Below are 18,646 nucleotides of genomic sequence, written 5' to 3' on the forward strand. Positions count from 1 at the left end.
ACAAGGATGTAAGTACAAGTTTTAGGGACTTGGATCACACGTTGGTGGGTGGTGGGAGTCCAGTAAAGAGACTTTCCACAGGCAAATCAGGACTGAAAATACACCACTCTAATAAGGAGGGGCGTTATAAGTCTAAGACTCAGGATTTCTTGCACAGACCATTTTCCTAAATACAAACAGTCTTCCCAATTCTTTACCCCTCTGCTTTATTTACAAAGTACACATGAGCAATTACGGAAACTCTGCTGTTATATACTGTCACATAATATTTCCAGACCGATACTTTCAGAGCCCACTTTAATCCCATTATTTGCATCTCATCTTCTATATCATTTGTGACCTCAGTGTACAAAAATGCAGACAGAAGCATGTAAAATAAAGTGATTTGGATCACATGTATTACTTCTACTACATGTATATACTTCAGAATATATACTACATGTATATACTTCAGAACAAATTAGAGACAATGCAGGAGTGAAGGGGAATTAGCATCAAAATACTGTCACGATGTGCACATTGTCCTCCACACCAAAATCAGTGGATTTAAGCTCTCTTATTAAGAGAAATAAGCTTACTTTTCAGTTCTACCAGGTGGAATGATTTTGTTTTCTTGTTTTCTGACTCCCAGATGAGACTGTGAAGAGGCATCTTCACTAGCCTGTTCTAGGCTACTGCCCATTTAGGAGCAGATCTTTTGGGGGCACGAAAGTGCGGTTAGGATGTGGTACTCTACACTGCAGCCGGGGAGAATGGTCCTACCTGGAGCCTCTGCCAGAAAGCTCCAGAGGAGACCCGAGGTCGACCCCTCGGCTTTTGGAGTCGGGGATACAAAGGACGTGAGGCCAGCTATACCCCAACTGAGAAAGAGATACTGGCAGCCTATGAAGGGGTTCGAGCTGCTTCGGAGGTGATTGGCACTGAAGCACAGCTCCTCCTGGCACCCCGGCTGCCCATGTTGGACTGGATGTTCAAAGGCAGGGTCTCCTCTACACATCATGTAACCGATGCTACATGGAGTAAGTGGGCTGCACCAATTACACACTTTTTTTGTCCTCCTTTGGTGGTCGACCTACGAAGGAGACATTCCCTTACGTTCCCAGCCCCCACACCAGACTACTTACAGCATCTTTTGAGGGTTCTGGAGTTCTGAAGGTTTTGAATGGCCTTTAGGTACCCTTTAGACCTGCCTTAAATAAGGTGTGTTGTCATCCTGGTCATACCAGAGAGGGACAAATCATGACAATGTGCTGGGGCTTGGCCTACACTTACAGAGCCCTGTTCAACACTATCCAGCACCTTCAAAAGGGAAAAAATGTCTCTGGACCTGATGACAGCAACAGCCAACACAGCTACTCCAACTCCAAATGCAGCAGCTACACCAATCCTAGTGACAAGTACAGCAGCTACTCAAAGTCTGACTACAACAGACAACATGTGGGGCACCAGTACTGTAAATTAAAGGCTATCACTTTTAGAAAACATGCACGGTATTCCTGACAGGTTACCTTATGTCAACGCAAAGCAGCCAATGTCCAGTCATAAATTGGATTTATGTAGATACCTCTTGAACCAGACTAAGTTCCCAGACCAACTACAGTTAAGGTCAGGCGCCTACAGCAACTAAACTCACTCAATGTCTCAGCTATTGCATTTCTTAGGGTGCATGCATCGGTCCAACATTCCCATGATCAGGCATTATTTATTTTACCGTAAGTAAGATTTATTTTACTGCCAGTACAATTTTACTGGCAGCTCATCTATGCATGAGGAGTTTGTATTTTACCCTTCAATACTTTTACCAGACTTGTTTAAAGAGTACAAGACTGAGAGCGGTGAGCCTCTCCATGATGATGTACCAACAGTGCTCATCACCAAAGAAAAACTTGTTTTCAGCTTGTGCCACACCTCTTGCATTTGTTTGCGATTAACAGGTCTTTTTCTCTTCTGGGCTTCAGAGAGGAAAGCTCCCTGTTGGCCTTGTCCTGGCCAATCCTCTGCTGCAGTGAAAGAGATAGAGAGAACTTCCTCCTTCCCCAGCATCAGCAACAAGAAAAGCTGGAGTGTGGGAAGGTGGGCAGAGAGCAGAACAAGATCCCCCAGGCAGCAAGTTTCCAGAGTGAAGCCTGCCTCTTTTAACAGGGGAAGGAGACTTTTTAGGAACCAGGAAGAGTTTGTTTGAGTACATGTAAAACAGAAAGATACCGAAGAGATGCTCGACTGGTATGCTGTGGGGGTGGTGAGGCACTGGAACAGTTTGCCCAAAGAAGTGGTAAATGCTCCATCCCTGGATCCCATTAATGTTCAAGACCAGGTTGAACAGAGCCTTGGATGACATGGTCTAACATGAGGTGTCCCTGCCCATGGCAGGGGGGCTGGAACTAGATGATCTTAAGGTCCTTTCCAACCCTAAACATTCTATGATTCTGTGGTTCTATGAGTGAAATCAAGGTTAAAGAAAGGATCATCTCTGCAAAGACTCACTGGACTGGGAGGAGATTTGACTTCAAATCTTGTTTTTACTCCAAAGCAGCCCTAAATTCTTCTATAGCAAATGTTCAGTGTTTTGCTCTGCTTTTCTGTGAGACATTGCTGAGAGGCTTTGTTCTTTCGGTGACTCAGATGCTCACTTAAAGAAAACAGGGAAGATAAATTCTCCTCAAAGCCCTAGCCAAGTCATGGTCCTATCGCATGAACTATGAGAGGACTAGCTTCACTTATAGGAATAGACTTGTAACTTTTTTAAAGTGTGCATTATTAATAATAATGTTTAACCCAGTTACTTCTTTGGAGACAGAACCAATTTTCAGGACTTCCGGAGGATTTAGAGCAGAAAGTGACCAATAAACTTAGTACTTTTAAAGTGACTTTAACTTTGGGCATTAGTAAAGCGCATTTACTACTATTTTCAGGCCTATTTGGAGTCTATTCTACAATCAGAAAAAAAAAAAAAAAAGAGGTTATAAACAAAACAGAATAACTTAACATTTCTCAAGGAAGGAAAAAAGGTTGATGTGATGAAAAGCTGAAGAACTCTTTCTAATGGTCTCAATAGTATACATAAACTCTGAAGCAGAGCTGTCCAATGATTTTTTAAAACAAAACCTGCTACCTCACTATGATATAGGAACACACAAGTTAACATTCCAACCAAAGAAACAAAAAATTTCAACCAAGAGATTTTTGCTTATTCTGGAGAATTTTGTAGCCACAAAAATAAAAGGGGAGCAAAATGAGACCCATTTCCTAACCAGCATCTTGGGAACTAACAACTGATTCAGTACCATTGAGTCATATGAGAACAAGGGTCTTTTCTTTTTCCTGAAGGAAATAGAAAATCCTTATGATGCAGAAATGTTTGAGATGTGATTAATTACTTCCTTAGACAGGTATTGCCTGTGGCCCTGCAAAAAACGAAATAACTGTAACTCCTTCCTCAGCAAGAATTTAACCAAGTACTGTCATATGAAAAAAAAAACCTTTTTCTTTTAAACCTGTACCTTTAAAGGTCAGACACAGCAGAAGAGTAAAGTGGGACCAACTTGCCAAGTAAACAAGCTTGTCAGATGCAGTTAAAGATTAAACATGGACCTTTTCCCATCAAAATTAGTGGGTACGTGAGTGTGGAGTGAATAAAACAACTGTAGTATACAGTATTGCTGACAGGAATGACTGTTACTGAAATATTTTCTCATAAAGAAGGTCAAAGTTTAATCCTCTAAAATAATTTGGGAGCCTCAGGAAGTGGAAAGGGTTGAGGAGTACACCAAGTCTTCGTTACAAATGCGAAGGACACATGATGATCAGGTGTCACTGATGATCAGTAACAACGCAGAGATGCACAAACATGAATACATCTTCTTTTATTTAAGGACAGAAATTAATGGAAAATTCTGAAAAAATAGCTTCTAGTAAGCATAGTCAAGGTAAGAAACCTAAATAGCATTCAAGTGAAGCACTTAGTAACAAGATATTGGATATTTATGAGAACAGAGACTATATTCCAAGGTAGTCTCAAACTTATGTTCCTCTGAAGTAGAAGCCTCAAGAAAGAGCATGTGACCAGCACCTCAGTGCTTCATAGGCTTTAACATGTGTTCATCTTGCTGAGAATGCTAATCATAAGGTAAAAAGACCAAGCTCTTTATGCTAACAAAATTGACCTTTTTTCTAAGCATAAGTGTTGACTTTACTATAGCATTGCATCCACACAAAATAAAAAGATCTGTACTACAAGTGAGAAAACATGTTTCTTTGGTTAGAACACTGAAAATGTCCTGATTTAGGAAGTTTACCAGATTGTAACTGGACTCACAACATGCAGTAAATATCATAGAGTCATAGAATAGAATCATAGAATATGTGCATTTTCAGATCCAAGAAAGCATTTGGACCTATAGTTTAAGTGATAAAGTATCATAAAATTTCATGCTATCTAACAAGTTACTAGAAATTCTGCCATTGCCATCTGTTTAAAAAAAATTAAATCTCTAACACTCAGACCTACTTAGAAAGTATTATATCAAACCAAAGATATTTAGAGATACCAGTGCTTAAGATTTACCTATAGATGCCAAGTATGGCACTGTACAGAATTAAATCATTTTCATGGTACCAATGTAACAGAAAATATGCTAGGAAGGTCGTAAGAGCCCTCTGTTTGGGTCAAACACAGGTAATAATAGCCCTCTGTTTGGGTCAAACATCCAATCCACCAGTGTGAGAGTAATGAACATGCTTAAAAATGTAACTTTTATAGACTACTGTAACCTTGTTATCCCTACTTAGAATCAGAAGTATGAAGTCACAAATTCTGCCTTTCTTACAGACTTGTATTTACAGGTAAATCAGGTGAACATGTAATAACACAATTTTGCTGATCCTTTCTAAAGTATGCTTATATTTGGGGGTGGGGGAGAAAAAGTAACTACAATTGATTTTACCTTTAGGTGTTGGAATTGGTCTCTCAAGTCCATCCGCATGACCTAAGGGGTCATTTGCTTCTGGAATTTCCATTTCACCTGGGAAGGAAAAAGAGTTTGTTGAATTAAGGTTCCTGCTTTACAGGCAGGATTCTACTAGGAAATAGAATCCTACTAGGATTAGTAGAATTCTACTAGGAAGTAGAAAGTTCTACTAGTAGGATACTACTGATTCTACATGAGTTGTGTGCTCATTCCCAGACATTCCAATTAGAGTAACGGTGAAGACAGTGCTATACCCCTGGTAACACATTGTCTTTCAAATTGGAACAACTACGGCTTGGGCAGACATATTCTGCCACCCCCAGCACAGGCCAATGAAATGATACTCTTCATCTGCAGACTGGAGGGAGAAATGGAAATGAGTGGCCAAGGTGGTGGAATCTTAAATTGCCATTGTAGATCCCGCCCCAGAGTGCCTTCACACCCCTGAGGGTATGGTGCAGACTCAGTGCCTGACTTTTCTGTTGATTTGCTTGATCCAGTGTGAATGGGTGAATGTATGATAGGGATACTTCAAATTTCAGCAGAGATACACCACATCTCATTTTTTACCAGTGGTCAGCAAGGCAAGTTCACCTCTATTCCCCTGCTTCTGCTTGACCTCCCCTATGTTGCATAAGTTTATAATGGGACAGCAACATTTACTGACCACAAGGAAGATAAATCCAAGATGAGACACTGGTGTTAAAAAAATAAAAAAAAATCAAACTTGTTCTTTTAGTCCCCAAGTACTTGCACTTTGCTTGTTCTGGTGATCATAATCCACCAATATACACAGGATGAAACACTACGTATAGGAGCCCATTCTTAGGCACACTTGGTTGTGTTCTGAGTGGTGCTTTTGTGTTAACGCCCCATGTTCAATTTTAAAATAGTTATTTCTATTTCTTCAGTCATTTAGTGGAATTCACAACAGGAAAAAACTTTGGAAGCTCAGATAAATGCATACAGAAACATCTTTTTCTCGCTTCCCTCCTTCCCATCCCTCTATCTCTTAATTTTTTTAAACTTTTCAAGACAGAGATGGAAAGAAAGAACAGCATTTGCCGATTTGCAAATGTTTCAATGATATTTTTGTGTGATTCACTCCTGTGTTTGTGTCTGGGAAAAAATATTAATCTCCATGTGCTTTAATCTCCAATGTGCTTTACCAGAGAACAATTACCAACCATAGACACTACCTACCAGCAAAGCCTCTATAACTAAGCAAATTTAAAATTGAAAGTCCTTCATGTATTTTGGAATTTATAAACACAAACCAGATCTGTCACTTAAACTTGCTTCTATGAAAGAAATATGTATATTTTCTGTAATCTGCAAAATTCCACTTTGATCACATTTATTATTAATTTCAAGCTTTAACCCTAAAGTTTCTGTACCACAACACTGAAAAGTTTTTATCAATATGAAGTTTTTTTACTCCATAACTGATTTTTTATCAGATGACAAACTAGTCAGTACAACCAAATAAAATCTTTTCCTCTTGGATTAAACAGAATTAAACCCCACTGCTGTGAAGAACGTGAAAGAAAAAAATGTGTATTCCTGTTGAATTATTACTCTCAGTTCTTTCTGATTTTGCACTAATAACTTAGCACATTTTTCCTTATACAAGTAAATCCGTGATGTTTTTCTCAACAGATAATAGTTCTTTTGTCATTTTTAATCCAATTTCCCTCACTGTAGTGCAGATGCACCCTATACCAACTGCCATCACCAGCTCTCTGCAGTGTTATCTGATTTTTAACTTATGTTCCTTTTCCCACTTTGTTTAGTCAATATTTCAGTAAGGGTATCCCATTTTGCTTTTATTCTTCCTACTTCCTGTATCTTTTCCTAGCAGCATTATGTGTTACTCCACTGCAAAAGGAGAAAATTCCATAAAGGAATTTTAGGTGTCAAACTTTCACTGTCAGTCTTGACCTGTAAGCCAGAAAAAATATAACTGTTCATTACACTGATTTTAGATGCAACAAAGATATTGGATAGTTACATCTTTTTTGCTTATCTATTACAAATATAGCATTTTCATACAATGTTAAGAAAAAAGGTAGACTTGCAAGACCCCAAGCTGACAAAACAACACCAACCCACAAACAGTCGTTTTTAATAACTGGTAGGGAGAGAAATGCTCCATATTTGACCTTACATGTCATACTATCAGCACAGACTAGCAAGAAGTACAGTCTTACCCACTGAACGCTGCATGCTGTTGAGGTCCTCCCACCTCAAAAAATGCACAGAGGAGTTGGAAGAGTTTCAGAGAAAAGCAGTAAGGATAATTAAAGTTATAAACAAGGTTTTGTACAGCTGCCAGGACTTGTCACTCTGGGAAGGAGATGGCTGAGGTCAACAACAGCAAAGTTCTGTGGAGGCGTTGAGTCTTAGGATGTACCAATCTCTCAGTAAAGCAAACAGCAGTATGAGGGAAAACCAGCAAAAAGTAATTTCAAAACAAGGCAAAAGTTTTCTCGAACAATACGCAGTTAGGCTGTGGGCAGAGTTCACATATGTTACAGGTGAGACTGGACAAGTTAATGGAGAAAAATCCATGCAGAACTAACTAATTCATAGAAATTCTGTGCAAACAACTATGTCTCTGAGCTCAAAACGGCTGGAGGCTAGGTAAATACCCAGCAAAGAGTACTGTGTACGCTAGACCTCGTCTTACATTTTTACTGGAGCATCTTCTTTTGCTGCCATTGGAGCCAAGACACAGGATTGCTGCATTGATCTCTCATCTGCTCCACCATGGTTACTCTCACATTTTTCATTTGCATATGTTCTCTGCTTAGACATTAAATGTATCATGACTTATTTCTGAACACCCACTTCTTTAATTTATTGTGATACTGCCAGGTAGAAAAAATCACCCGTGTCTGTCCTCCTTGCACATTGCATGACCAAACAAGACTTAAACACAACCAGAACTCAGCCTGAATGCCAATTGCCAGTATGGGCCTATGTATTTTCCAGATGTGCTACAGTTCACATCCAGAAGAATACCCCTCTTTTTTTATGTGGTCAAGTAAAACGAAGATGCTGTATATAGTACCTCTTTTAAACTGCTCATTGACACAAAAAGTATTTCTTAACTTTTCAGGGCATTAAAGGAAGTTATTTCAATTAAAGGAAAATCCCAACTCCAAAACAGAAACCATATTTGCAGTCAGTGTTCTGTATTTCTGATATACAAAATACATTCTCTTCCTTTGACTTAATATAGCAAACTGCAGCAAGAAAACCAGCAGTATACAAAATCCTTTTCCAAACTGAATATAAATAATTAATCACTTCTTTTGTCAATTCAGTTCTCCTGAAAATATGAGGAAGATTTGCTTACTGACAAGGTCCAGCACAGGTAGCCCCATTGCTCCATTTTAGGCACCAGTGACAAAGAAAATACACAAGCAAGCATCCTGTGTTATTGAGAAAGGAATGTTCTTTCACACATTTGAAAAATAAATTGCCCAAATGATCACAGTGTCAAATCACAGGGCATATGCTATTCATCATAAAAGAGCTAAATTTTTCCCTCTGAAATGGCTATGAGTTCACAGATCATTCCTTACTTGAGAGGTAAATGCAACAAACAGATTTCAAAATGCTCATGGCCACAAGCACACATCAAAACAATACATTAATCTTCATCAAAAAGCCAGTCACGAGGAGGAAGTTATCATAATTGATACCAGGGATAAACCAAGGCCTCAGCCTCACACAGGAAGAGAATAACGAACTCAAGTATTTTCAACCAGAGTGAGTCTGATTAATTTAGAGCAGTTAAGGGCTGGCTGATGCAATGCCATGCGATGTTAATAACTGCTTTTTAATTCTTGCAGAGCGCATACAAGACCTTAAAAGACGGCAAATTGCACAAATATTTCCCATTATTTATTAAAAATGGTGAAAAAGACTGCCAGAGAATTATAGACCCATCATCTTAACTTCAATTCCTGGAAAATAATGGAACAAAGAGGTTATTTTTAAGCATTTAAAATAAAGCAGGGAGATGAGTAATAATCAGCATAGAAGCCAACATTGACTTGGCTTGCATGGATTAGAATTGAACAAACATCAACAATCTCAAGCAATTGCAAACACAGCAAACCTCATACTGGAACACATAAACAGTAGTAATCCTCCCAGTTTACTCAGTGCTAGTAAGGCCCTGGAGCGCTTTCTCCAATTTTTTGTATTCCATTTTAAGATGGATACAGGTAAAACTGAAATACTACAATTAATGTCATAAGGCTGGTCTACAAAACATGTCCAATAAAAAGAAAAAATAAATGACTACTACCCATGCTTAGTCTGAAGGAGATTAAGCATGGACTGAGAGCTAGCATTCTTCAAGCGTACAGTTTTCAGTGAATGAAATTTTCCAGGGTGGCAGATTAGGCAAGCATGTATTGCATATGACACGGCATAGATACAGCTAATACTTTTTCTCCCAGGATGAACAAGACAACTTAAGACTTTTTTCTCAGTCTTATGATGCTATGAGAAAAACAACCATCCTTCTAGCATTATACATAAAGCTCATAAATAAATCTTCAACACTAACAATTGCATACAACTACCATTAGGAAAACTGCAGAATTTTGTTCAGCTATTCCTTCCACTCAACAACAATACTATTTCTGGAGCTGAAACTATTCTCACATTTAAACAGCAATCTGCAACTTTTGCTTCCTGTGGCTGTAACCCTTGACTCAGGTTCTAACTTTCTTCCAGTAACATAAAACTACCAAACTCTCTCTCTTCAGCCTAATACCCTCTGATATTCTGTTCTTTTCTTCATAAAACTTTGTTGACCTTCTGTCAATTACTAACCTCTGGAGCTCCCAAACAAAGGGCCCACTGTACCCGTTGATTCAGCTGCCAATCTGATTACTTTGGCTGGGGGAAGCAGGCTGCTTGGGTTGCTGAATCAGGGCCTTTCATTGAAATTTCTCCTTTCCAACATCTGCAGTCCCTGGCAACCAATTGCAGAGTGGGCTTGGCAGACCTGTAAAGGGTGGTGAATAGTCTACAAAAGATGCAGTTTATAACATAAAATCAGTGCACCCCTTTCATAGTGATGGCAGATGAGGATCTCCACAGCACACGTTGCTGAACTGCTGCAGCTTCACATAAAAATAGCTGAAGGTGAGGGAAGTAACCTGCACTTTTTGTTGTAGCTCTACTCAGACAAATGTGAGGTCTGAAAAACAGGCACTTAGTTTACTATCAGCTTGCAAAGCATATTATTCACAGGATAGTGTTAACTAGTTAGTTAAAATTTATTCTTTAGCCATCTGAAATTCTTTAGAATTACTTTCATTTAAGTTCATAGTAATAAATAGCTCTCACTATGAGACCATTAGAAACCAAGTATGCTTTTCTAAGCCTGCACATTTATAACATCAAAATAACATTAAATAAGTATATTTCAAGTAAAACCAAAGCCAGCCTGCAAGTCACAGAACCTTCAGAAAGGTGGTAGAAAACACAGACAAGAAGCCTTTTACAAGAGCCAGGGTTGAGTTGTACAGAATAAATTCCTGCAATTTATAAGCAGTCCTTATTTAAGCAAATCTCTTGTTCCATTAGTGTGAATTTTACCCTCTTTAGTTGTTTGGTTTTTGTTTGGGTTTTTTTTCTATTTTACCTTGTAGCTACATTGAAATGGTTTCATTTCAGTAAGTATTGGGAAAAGCACTCTGTTGCAATATGTGGGAACTACACTAGGGGATTAAGGCAGATCTGAAGTTTATGATCTGTAGCAATGAAAAGGGTTTCATTATTTATTTTGAACTGATAATTTATCATTGATTTAAAATAAAATTCCAAACACACACACATGTTAAAGCATGTAATTTCTCAAAAAACCTTAATAGAGATTCAAAATCCTATACTTTAACATCCTTTTGTCAGTTAAATACATAAAAAGAGAATCTGCGTATTGCATTAATCTCTGCTACTGTGAATGTCTGTGTTCACAGACTGATCTAAGATAGACTAGTTGAGAACAAAAAAGCTGCCTTACAGACTTCATGAGGCTCCTGCAGGAACCTTGTAATTTGATTTTGTAAATTAAAACAATCCTTATTAACCTACCACCAAACCACTATAAACACCGTAAAAGAAATCAGCTGGCCATGAGCACAAAATTGCAGAGAAGGAATGATTCCTGATTTCCACACAGAGCTGCAATGAACCTTCAAAACAGGAAAAAGCAAACCGAAGATGCAGTTTATCTTCTTAATCACCAGCCAGGTGCCTCACCAAGTACTATGAAGTCAGTGTGAAAAGAATAAAATCAGAGAAGTCATTTAAAATACTATTACCACAGATTCAGACACAGACTTCAATGAATACTTTAATTTATTTTAATGCCTCATACTGTTAATGCATATTTTACATTAACCACACAGCTGCATTTTCAATTGTACTGTCAGTCTTTACCACTTCATAATACAACTATCATCATTCAGCTTAGCTATGAAATAACTTAGATTCTTCCTCTTGCAAATCATATATGCCACTTAAAATGAGAGTTTAGAGATTTTAGTGAGACAAACCAAATATAGAGATTTATTCAGATTTCATTCACAGAGAAACCCTTATTAACAGCTGCTGCAACACTGCAGTAAATCAGACAGCACCCATGGAAACGAAGATACTAATTTTAAGTCAGCAGTTTTAGCGCACAACCAAGTTCTGAAGATGATAAGCTTTAGATTACAAATGAGCCTATTAATTCACAGCCAAAACACTTTTTTTGATGAAGTCACAATAAAATCCATCTCCTCTTATTTTACAACACAGAATAGGGATTATTAAATAGGAACACAACCTGCACAAATAAATATCCAAATTCTATTTTCAATGCTTAGGACTTCCTGCAAAGTCCTGGCCAAGTCACTTAGGCCAGATTGCTAAAAGCATGTGATGCCAAAAGATGCAGACAGATGTCTACCAGGATTTTCAAAAGCATGTGGGCATCCAGATATGATGTCTGCAGTAAGTATCCCTAATCTTTTGTACCTCGGTTGCCCACGGGCTGAGAGGGGGAAGGGTTAGCTCCCTGATGTTGCTCCCAGTGCTGCTGCCGTTAGCGTTTGAGTCAGCAGAAGCAAGGGAGCAGCTTCTCGCTTGGGGCAGAGAAAAGGAAGGAGGGAGTTTTTTGATGACTGCGGTGATTTACGCCACTTTTAACTAATCATGGAATTCTAGACTTAAACCTTATTCCTGCACAATGTGGCAGAGAAACCCTATGGTCACTGCAGACCACTAGCTTTGCTTCTAGTACGGAAAAGTAAAAATTAAAGGACTTACTTGGAAACAAATTCAGATGTAATTATGCCAGTAAAACTGTTCTGAATGTTTAATAAATAAGAATGAACTCCACAGTATTTACAGCATGAAATACTTGAGGTTTTTTAAACCACAAATGCATTTCAATGTCATTTCCAATTTAGCAACAATGAAACTGAGTCTACTAGCTATCACAAACATAGCTTTTCTGTACAACTATATGTTAGGTAGTTCAAGTGAATATATCAAGGAGTACATAAAAGCCTTGAAATGTAATAAAAATGCAAGTAATTCTGGATTTCATAATAAATTATCTTTGTTAGTAATGCATTATGTTAAAAAAGGGACATTAAAAAAAAAAAAAAAAAAGTAAAACAATTGTGGGTACATTCCAAAGCTCTTCACCACCTCAGCTGTAAAATCACAGTTTAAACACAACCAATAGAGGCTCTGAACACACCTGCAGTAGCTCAAAGAACACCAAGCAACATGATAATTATCCATGGCATTATGATTGATTATTTTACTGCTTCTGGCTGTGAAAACAAAATAGTCTCAACCAAAAGGCTGAAAATAATAATGATTTATGAGTATAACACTCCATCAACTGGGATAAACAACGATTTTCACAGCACTCTTTTTTTTCTGAAAAATAATTTAGAATCCAAAAATGCCAGTCCTGTTTGCAGCCTTAGGCTGAAATCTTTTAAGACTCCCATTCAGAAAAACATTCCTAGTCAGACAGACACAGAAAATGGGCTTATTTTTAGGCACACTCTTAAATGCTTTCCTGCATTTGAAACAAAACAACAACATTAATCTCCCTCAGTCTAGGTGTCAATATAAAAACAACGCAGATCACAACTGAGCATAACAGAATATAATGGAAGCTGCTATTACCTATCTTAATGGTTATTTTGATGGGGTGAACAACTACTGGCAGAGGAACTATCCTAAGTGTGAAAAAAAAAAAAATCCACCTTGCTACATTTTGTTTAGGTTTCACTCTCTAACTGTGTTTCATAACCAGGAATTGCAGCTCCAGTGTTCGAAAGCAGGCTGGTTACAGCCAGCTACTCCACTCTCTGGAAAATAATGAGCGTAAATAACACGCTCATATTAATAAAAGCACTTTCCGAATTATAATAGTACTTATGGGTAAGTATGATAGCCATCTTCCTGACAGAAAGGATACAGTGTATACCCATGAATAATTAATTCTGAAACCCCAGTGCCTGACACAAAACACTGATTTGAGAACCCTGAACACCCAGGCAAGACGCTTGGGTTATCAATATATTAAGAAGCAAAGGCTGGCAAATGAGTCAATGATAGGATGATATTCATCCCTAAATACAGTAATTAAACAGATGCTCATGTTCTTTCCTATCACCAAGCATCACATTTTTTTTTAAAGACCCAAAAAGATAGAAAAGTATGCTTCTGGCTATCTGCTGTTCTACCTGCCCACTTGAGATTTGTCTCCACTAAGTCATATTAGAACACAATTTTACAAGTTATGCTGCTAGTATGCAACACCAAATACTGTGTTCAAAGAGAAGCAACTGCTCACTAGTCAAAATTATTTCTTACTCTAGGTTTTGTTGATGATCAGTTGGCATAAAGTTAAATACATTGGATTAAATTTTTAAAGAGGGTATTTTTAACACAAATTATCTTGGTTTCCAGATCAAGTGCTTAAAATTCTTAATTTTCTACTGAAAGTTCTCATTACCATGCGTAATCAGTTCTAATCTATATACAGTAATGTCTCTTCCCCACTAACAGTTCAGCTTGTACTGACAGCCATCAAACAAGTATGGATTGAGCAGGTCAGCATGCAGGTGCAATGGCCAAACAAGTCAAAAGTGGGTACTCCCAGCACCTGTGACCAGCGCAATACTGTTGGTGACTAAATATGAATGTGTGAATGTATGTGTGTGTGCACATTTGCCTGTGTGTGTAGAAAATGGAGGACAAAGATAAGAAAGGATGCTAGGATGTAAAGGAAACTAACACCAGGTCTATATTTTAGCCATTGAAATATGCAAACCAGTTATTCTAATTGAAAGTTTAAAAGAGATGTTATTTAATGCACTTTTCAACATTTCACAGTATGGATTTATTTATTTAAATAATATTAATAACATTTATATGTCTTCATTTGAGAGTAAGTATCTAGACCACACAGTATTTCTGCTAAGGAGCTGCTTGTCCAGTCTAGATAGGAAAAATCTTTTTCTTCTTACTGCAGAATCTGTTTGGCTTCTTGGATTACAACTGAATGTGTACAATAAAGTCATAATAGTTGTCTGCTCTGAAAGAAATTTCTATTTCTCTTGTTTAAACTACCTGTGCAGCTGGGGGGAAGAAGGGAGAGGAAGGGAATAGCTCAGACGCGTAAGTGTACTTTGATACAGTCCTTTTTGGTATTTGTCTTTAATTAACAAAGCCAAGAAACACTTTGCTGTGTGAAAAGAGATGTGATATTATTTGCTTATACTCTTCCTAAGAACAATAATAAAAAGAGAGTAGAGCCCTGAGGTGGAAAACAGTGTGAGCAGAGTGTTTCCAGATGTGGATACTTGCCATTTTCAGTGGGTGGACAGTGAAAGAACTGAAAGAAAACTTGGTTACAGTCCCACTGACAGTAGCCATCATGGCCATTCCTAAATGACATAGTGATGCAAAGGGGCAACACTTGGTGTGAAGTGCAGTGCACTTTCACAATTGCATCTTCCAGTCAAAGAGCTCAGAATCTTACATGTATAAACTCCTATTTTGCAAACTACAGGCTTTCCCATATTCATGTTACTGTGACAGTAAGACTGACAATTTTTTGTGTTTATAACATGGGTGCATTTTGCTTCTACACCATCAAAAATACTATGGCTGTAAACCACCTGCTTTCATGACATACAAGTGAGAAACAACATACACAACCTAATTTTAGATTACAAGGCTAACTTGTGGCACTGAGCTATGACCTCAGATTCTTACTCATGTATATTGAACAAATCAGAGTTTTCTTAAAGTCACATACACCACAGCAGAGATTTTATAGAAGTGTTTTCAAAAAAGCACTCACTTGAAGTGATAGCCTCTTATTTTTTATAAATGCAACAAAAAGCTCAGAGCTGTAAGTTAACTATTTCAGTCATAATCATAGATGTGAGAGGAACAAGCTGCGTGGAACCAGCAGCATTTTTCTGCTGGAGAATTGGTTGGTTCCATGCTGAATTGTGAAGCGCACAAAAGCCAACAACTACTCCAAGCAACTGCCGAAGATGCTGGTCTTCATTCCTAACACTTCTGAGCCGTAATGTAGATCTCTCAACTTTGGGACTGAAACAGATTGTGTTTTAAGGAAGAATGTTCTTTACAGTGAGAATTAAAATTGGGACATACTTCTATTCCATTTTCATGCATTTTATTATGTTTCAACATTTCAAAATATACATAGCAGGTATTCTGCTCAGATCCAAATGTTCCTTTTTTATTTGATACATTCCCTTGCAACCACTGTTTACTCAATCAAAGTGGACAGCCGTGGTTTTCATTATCCTTAAGCAAATATTTGCACAGGTATTACTTACTTGTGTTATACATTACCATAAAGTTTTGCAAGCAAAAGCCAACCATGCTGATCTAAATGTCCTCACATACGAACTTGTAGCAAATGTGAGCAATTGCCAGATAAATTATTCCAAGTATTTAAGCAGTTGCCTTCATCCATGTTAGTTGTGGGCAGTTCTAAAACTGCATTAGCTCCACAGTATAGAAAGAGACTGCTAATTCTAATAAATAGGAGAGGATGCTAGAATCAGAATATACACAACAATCAAAGCAGCCACTATAACACAGAATAACATCAAGAAATTACATTATTTTTGTATATGATCTAAGTATATTTAATAGAATCTAAGACTTTTGTTGATAATGAAGATTCAACAGAAGTGTCCCATGTTGTATGATATACATGGAAGCAACATATGCATCGTTGGCACTTATGGTGCAATGGGAAGACAGAAAACTACTAAGCTTATTGGGCAACTTCTTAACTGCAAATGCTCTTATTTATTCTCCGTACTGGGTACATTCTAAAATACTAACTGGTTTCCTCTGGTATTAAAAAGGAAGTAGAATAAAATCTTCCCATTCTTGCTTGCACATGTAGTTAAACCACTTTCCTTGCACTACGTGGATTTCCCAGGTCTGGCTGGTACAGAGCCCATCAGATAATTACCAGCTTGTTCTGTGTTACTGCACAGGCTGTGATCTGTGGTATTTGGCACACCAGCTGATTCAGAGAAGGAACTGCCAGAAATTGAGAAGATGACAGTTTCAGCTCAGCATGGACAGATGAGGGGCTCACTCAAGCTCAAAAGGAGTCAGGGCTGTAAGAGTGACAGCAGCATGCCCAGTCAAGCAGCATGGAAGGGGGAAACTCACAACACTACAAGGCAATTGGCAAGATGACTTCAAAGTATAGTGTGTTTCTTTTCACTCGTCTGACCATTTTGTGCCGACACTAGTCAACATTAAAAGAAAGCCAACAGTTTGTTTCCCACCAAAAGCATAGATTTTCTGTTATGAAATAAGCTAATTTGCTTGAGTTTAACCTGACAAAGCTTCACAGCAGTAACAATAGTTATCTGATGGTTGCCTGGGGCTCAACCTCATTTATAGTAAATAATATTTAAATGATAAACAACTACCATAAAAATTAGCAGCCACTAGCTATCATTGCTAACAGTCACAGAGATTAAACTGGCCAGTGGTGATCTATCATGGTACCAAAGATAAGGAAAGTTTATTATATCTGCCACTAGTTTCATGGAAACAGAGGTTTTTCTTCTCTGGTACTATCAGGCATTAATTTCTCAGCACTTACTTAGCTTTTTAAAATATTTGTTATTTACAATGTTTTGGTTTCAAAGTTTTTGTGTGTTTTCTGGGGGGAGGGGATTCGTTGGTTTGTTTTTGTGAGCATCCAGCTGTTTCTTCCTCTTTGGGAGCATGACGGGGAATTTTGGGAGAATCTACGTATTCTGAAATAAAATTCAGCTAAAGCCAACTTCTAAATCTTGGCAGAGAACCTGCATTAGGTAGCAGTTACTGTCTTCCTAAAAGTATGGGAGGTTATTTTTCCTGGTATGTATGCATGTTTCCATGCTGTGGGCAAATACTTAGGGAATTCTGTTCAAAGCACCAAGTGAGATGCTAACCACAACCTAAACATTAGCTACCTGCTGTGGTAGGTAGCTAATGCACTTAAGAAATGCGTCTTTGAAAAGACTGGAGTGATTATTTGCATGTGCTTCACTTTCTATGGCTAGACACAAAATAAAGAATACACTGGGAAAAAGCTTCTTTGGAACTTCCACTAAATCCACTACTTACTATGTCTTAGTTTTTTTACAAAGCAGCCAAGATGAAAGAGGACTGGTGATTTACAGTCCAGCTCTACAAATGTAGATAAGATCTGGCCAAAGATCTAAACCAAAACAAAGAACTTTGTATTACTCCTGGAATGGCTTCTCAAATATTTATAACTACTGCGACCCAGAAAGCCAACCGATTGATATATTGCCCTCAACCTTGTCATTCTTGGCTAGTCTGTTTTGTTCTGCTCTGTCTCTGTATTCTGTCTTGTACATATTAATCTGAAATATCTAACCGCACTTGTTTGATAAAGAAAGTACTGTACAGATAATCAGTTATTAAGTGCTCTGCCCAGTTACTTGGCTGTCCATGACTATCTCCTGACTGTGCAATGTGGCAGAGACATCGTTTTTGCTACTATGACTTTTCAGAAGAAAAATATCATAAGGAAAGTCTATTAATTTGACTCCTAGGTTAATGAAGTTCATATCTGAAACTTCTAAAATACTCTAAGAATATTTTCATTTTACTTATTTAATATTATTTTCATGTTCTCCTACTTTGAAAAAAGTCAGTAAATTACTATAATTCCTTGGAAAAGAAAATTCTGTGTATACTTATGAGCATACCTATCCCCCATGAAACTGAAAGCCAGTCAAACTGTTAATGCTGAAAATTGTGAATTATAACACAAGGTAAATTAATTCAATTTTTTTCTCGTATTTGCCTCACTGACACAACGTATACCAGTCTTTGTAACAGACAGAAGCAGTGATAAACTTGAACACACAAACAAGACATATCAATCTAAATACAATAAATGAATAGAAAAAAAATATTGTGCATATAGAGAAAATACAACAGGCTGTAATACATATACATATTTCTCCCTTTTATTTTTCTCCTTTTCTGCACAAAAAAAAATATACAAAACCCCAACCACTCTCTCCAGAACCTTTAAAAGAATCTAAATT

At 37.6% G+C, this 18,646-nt stretch overlaps 1 protein-coding gene across 1 annotated transcript in view; it reads right to left on the reverse strand.

Moving 5' to 3' along the window:
• ROR2 (receptor tyrosine kinase like orphan receptor 2) overlaps positions 1 to 18,646 on the reverse strand; it is a gene marked incomplete at both ends in the record, with an annotated part of 173,488 nt that overhangs the window by 70,204 nt on the left and 84,638 nt on the right. The window contains one exon of the mRNA XM_080637583.1: positions 4,944 to 5,021. Within this exon, the coding sequence (XP_080493709.1) occupies positions 4,944 to 5,021 (78 nt within the window). The remainder of the gene's footprint in view (positions 1 to 4,943; positions 5,022 to 18,646) is intronic.

This window comes from Psittacula echo, assembly GCF_963264785.1.
Source record: "Psittacula echo genome assembly, chromosome: Z".
In the NCBI taxonomy this organism is placed as follows: domain Eukaryota; kingdom Metazoa; phylum Chordata; class Aves; order Psittaciformes; family Psittacidae; genus Psittacula; species Psittacula echo.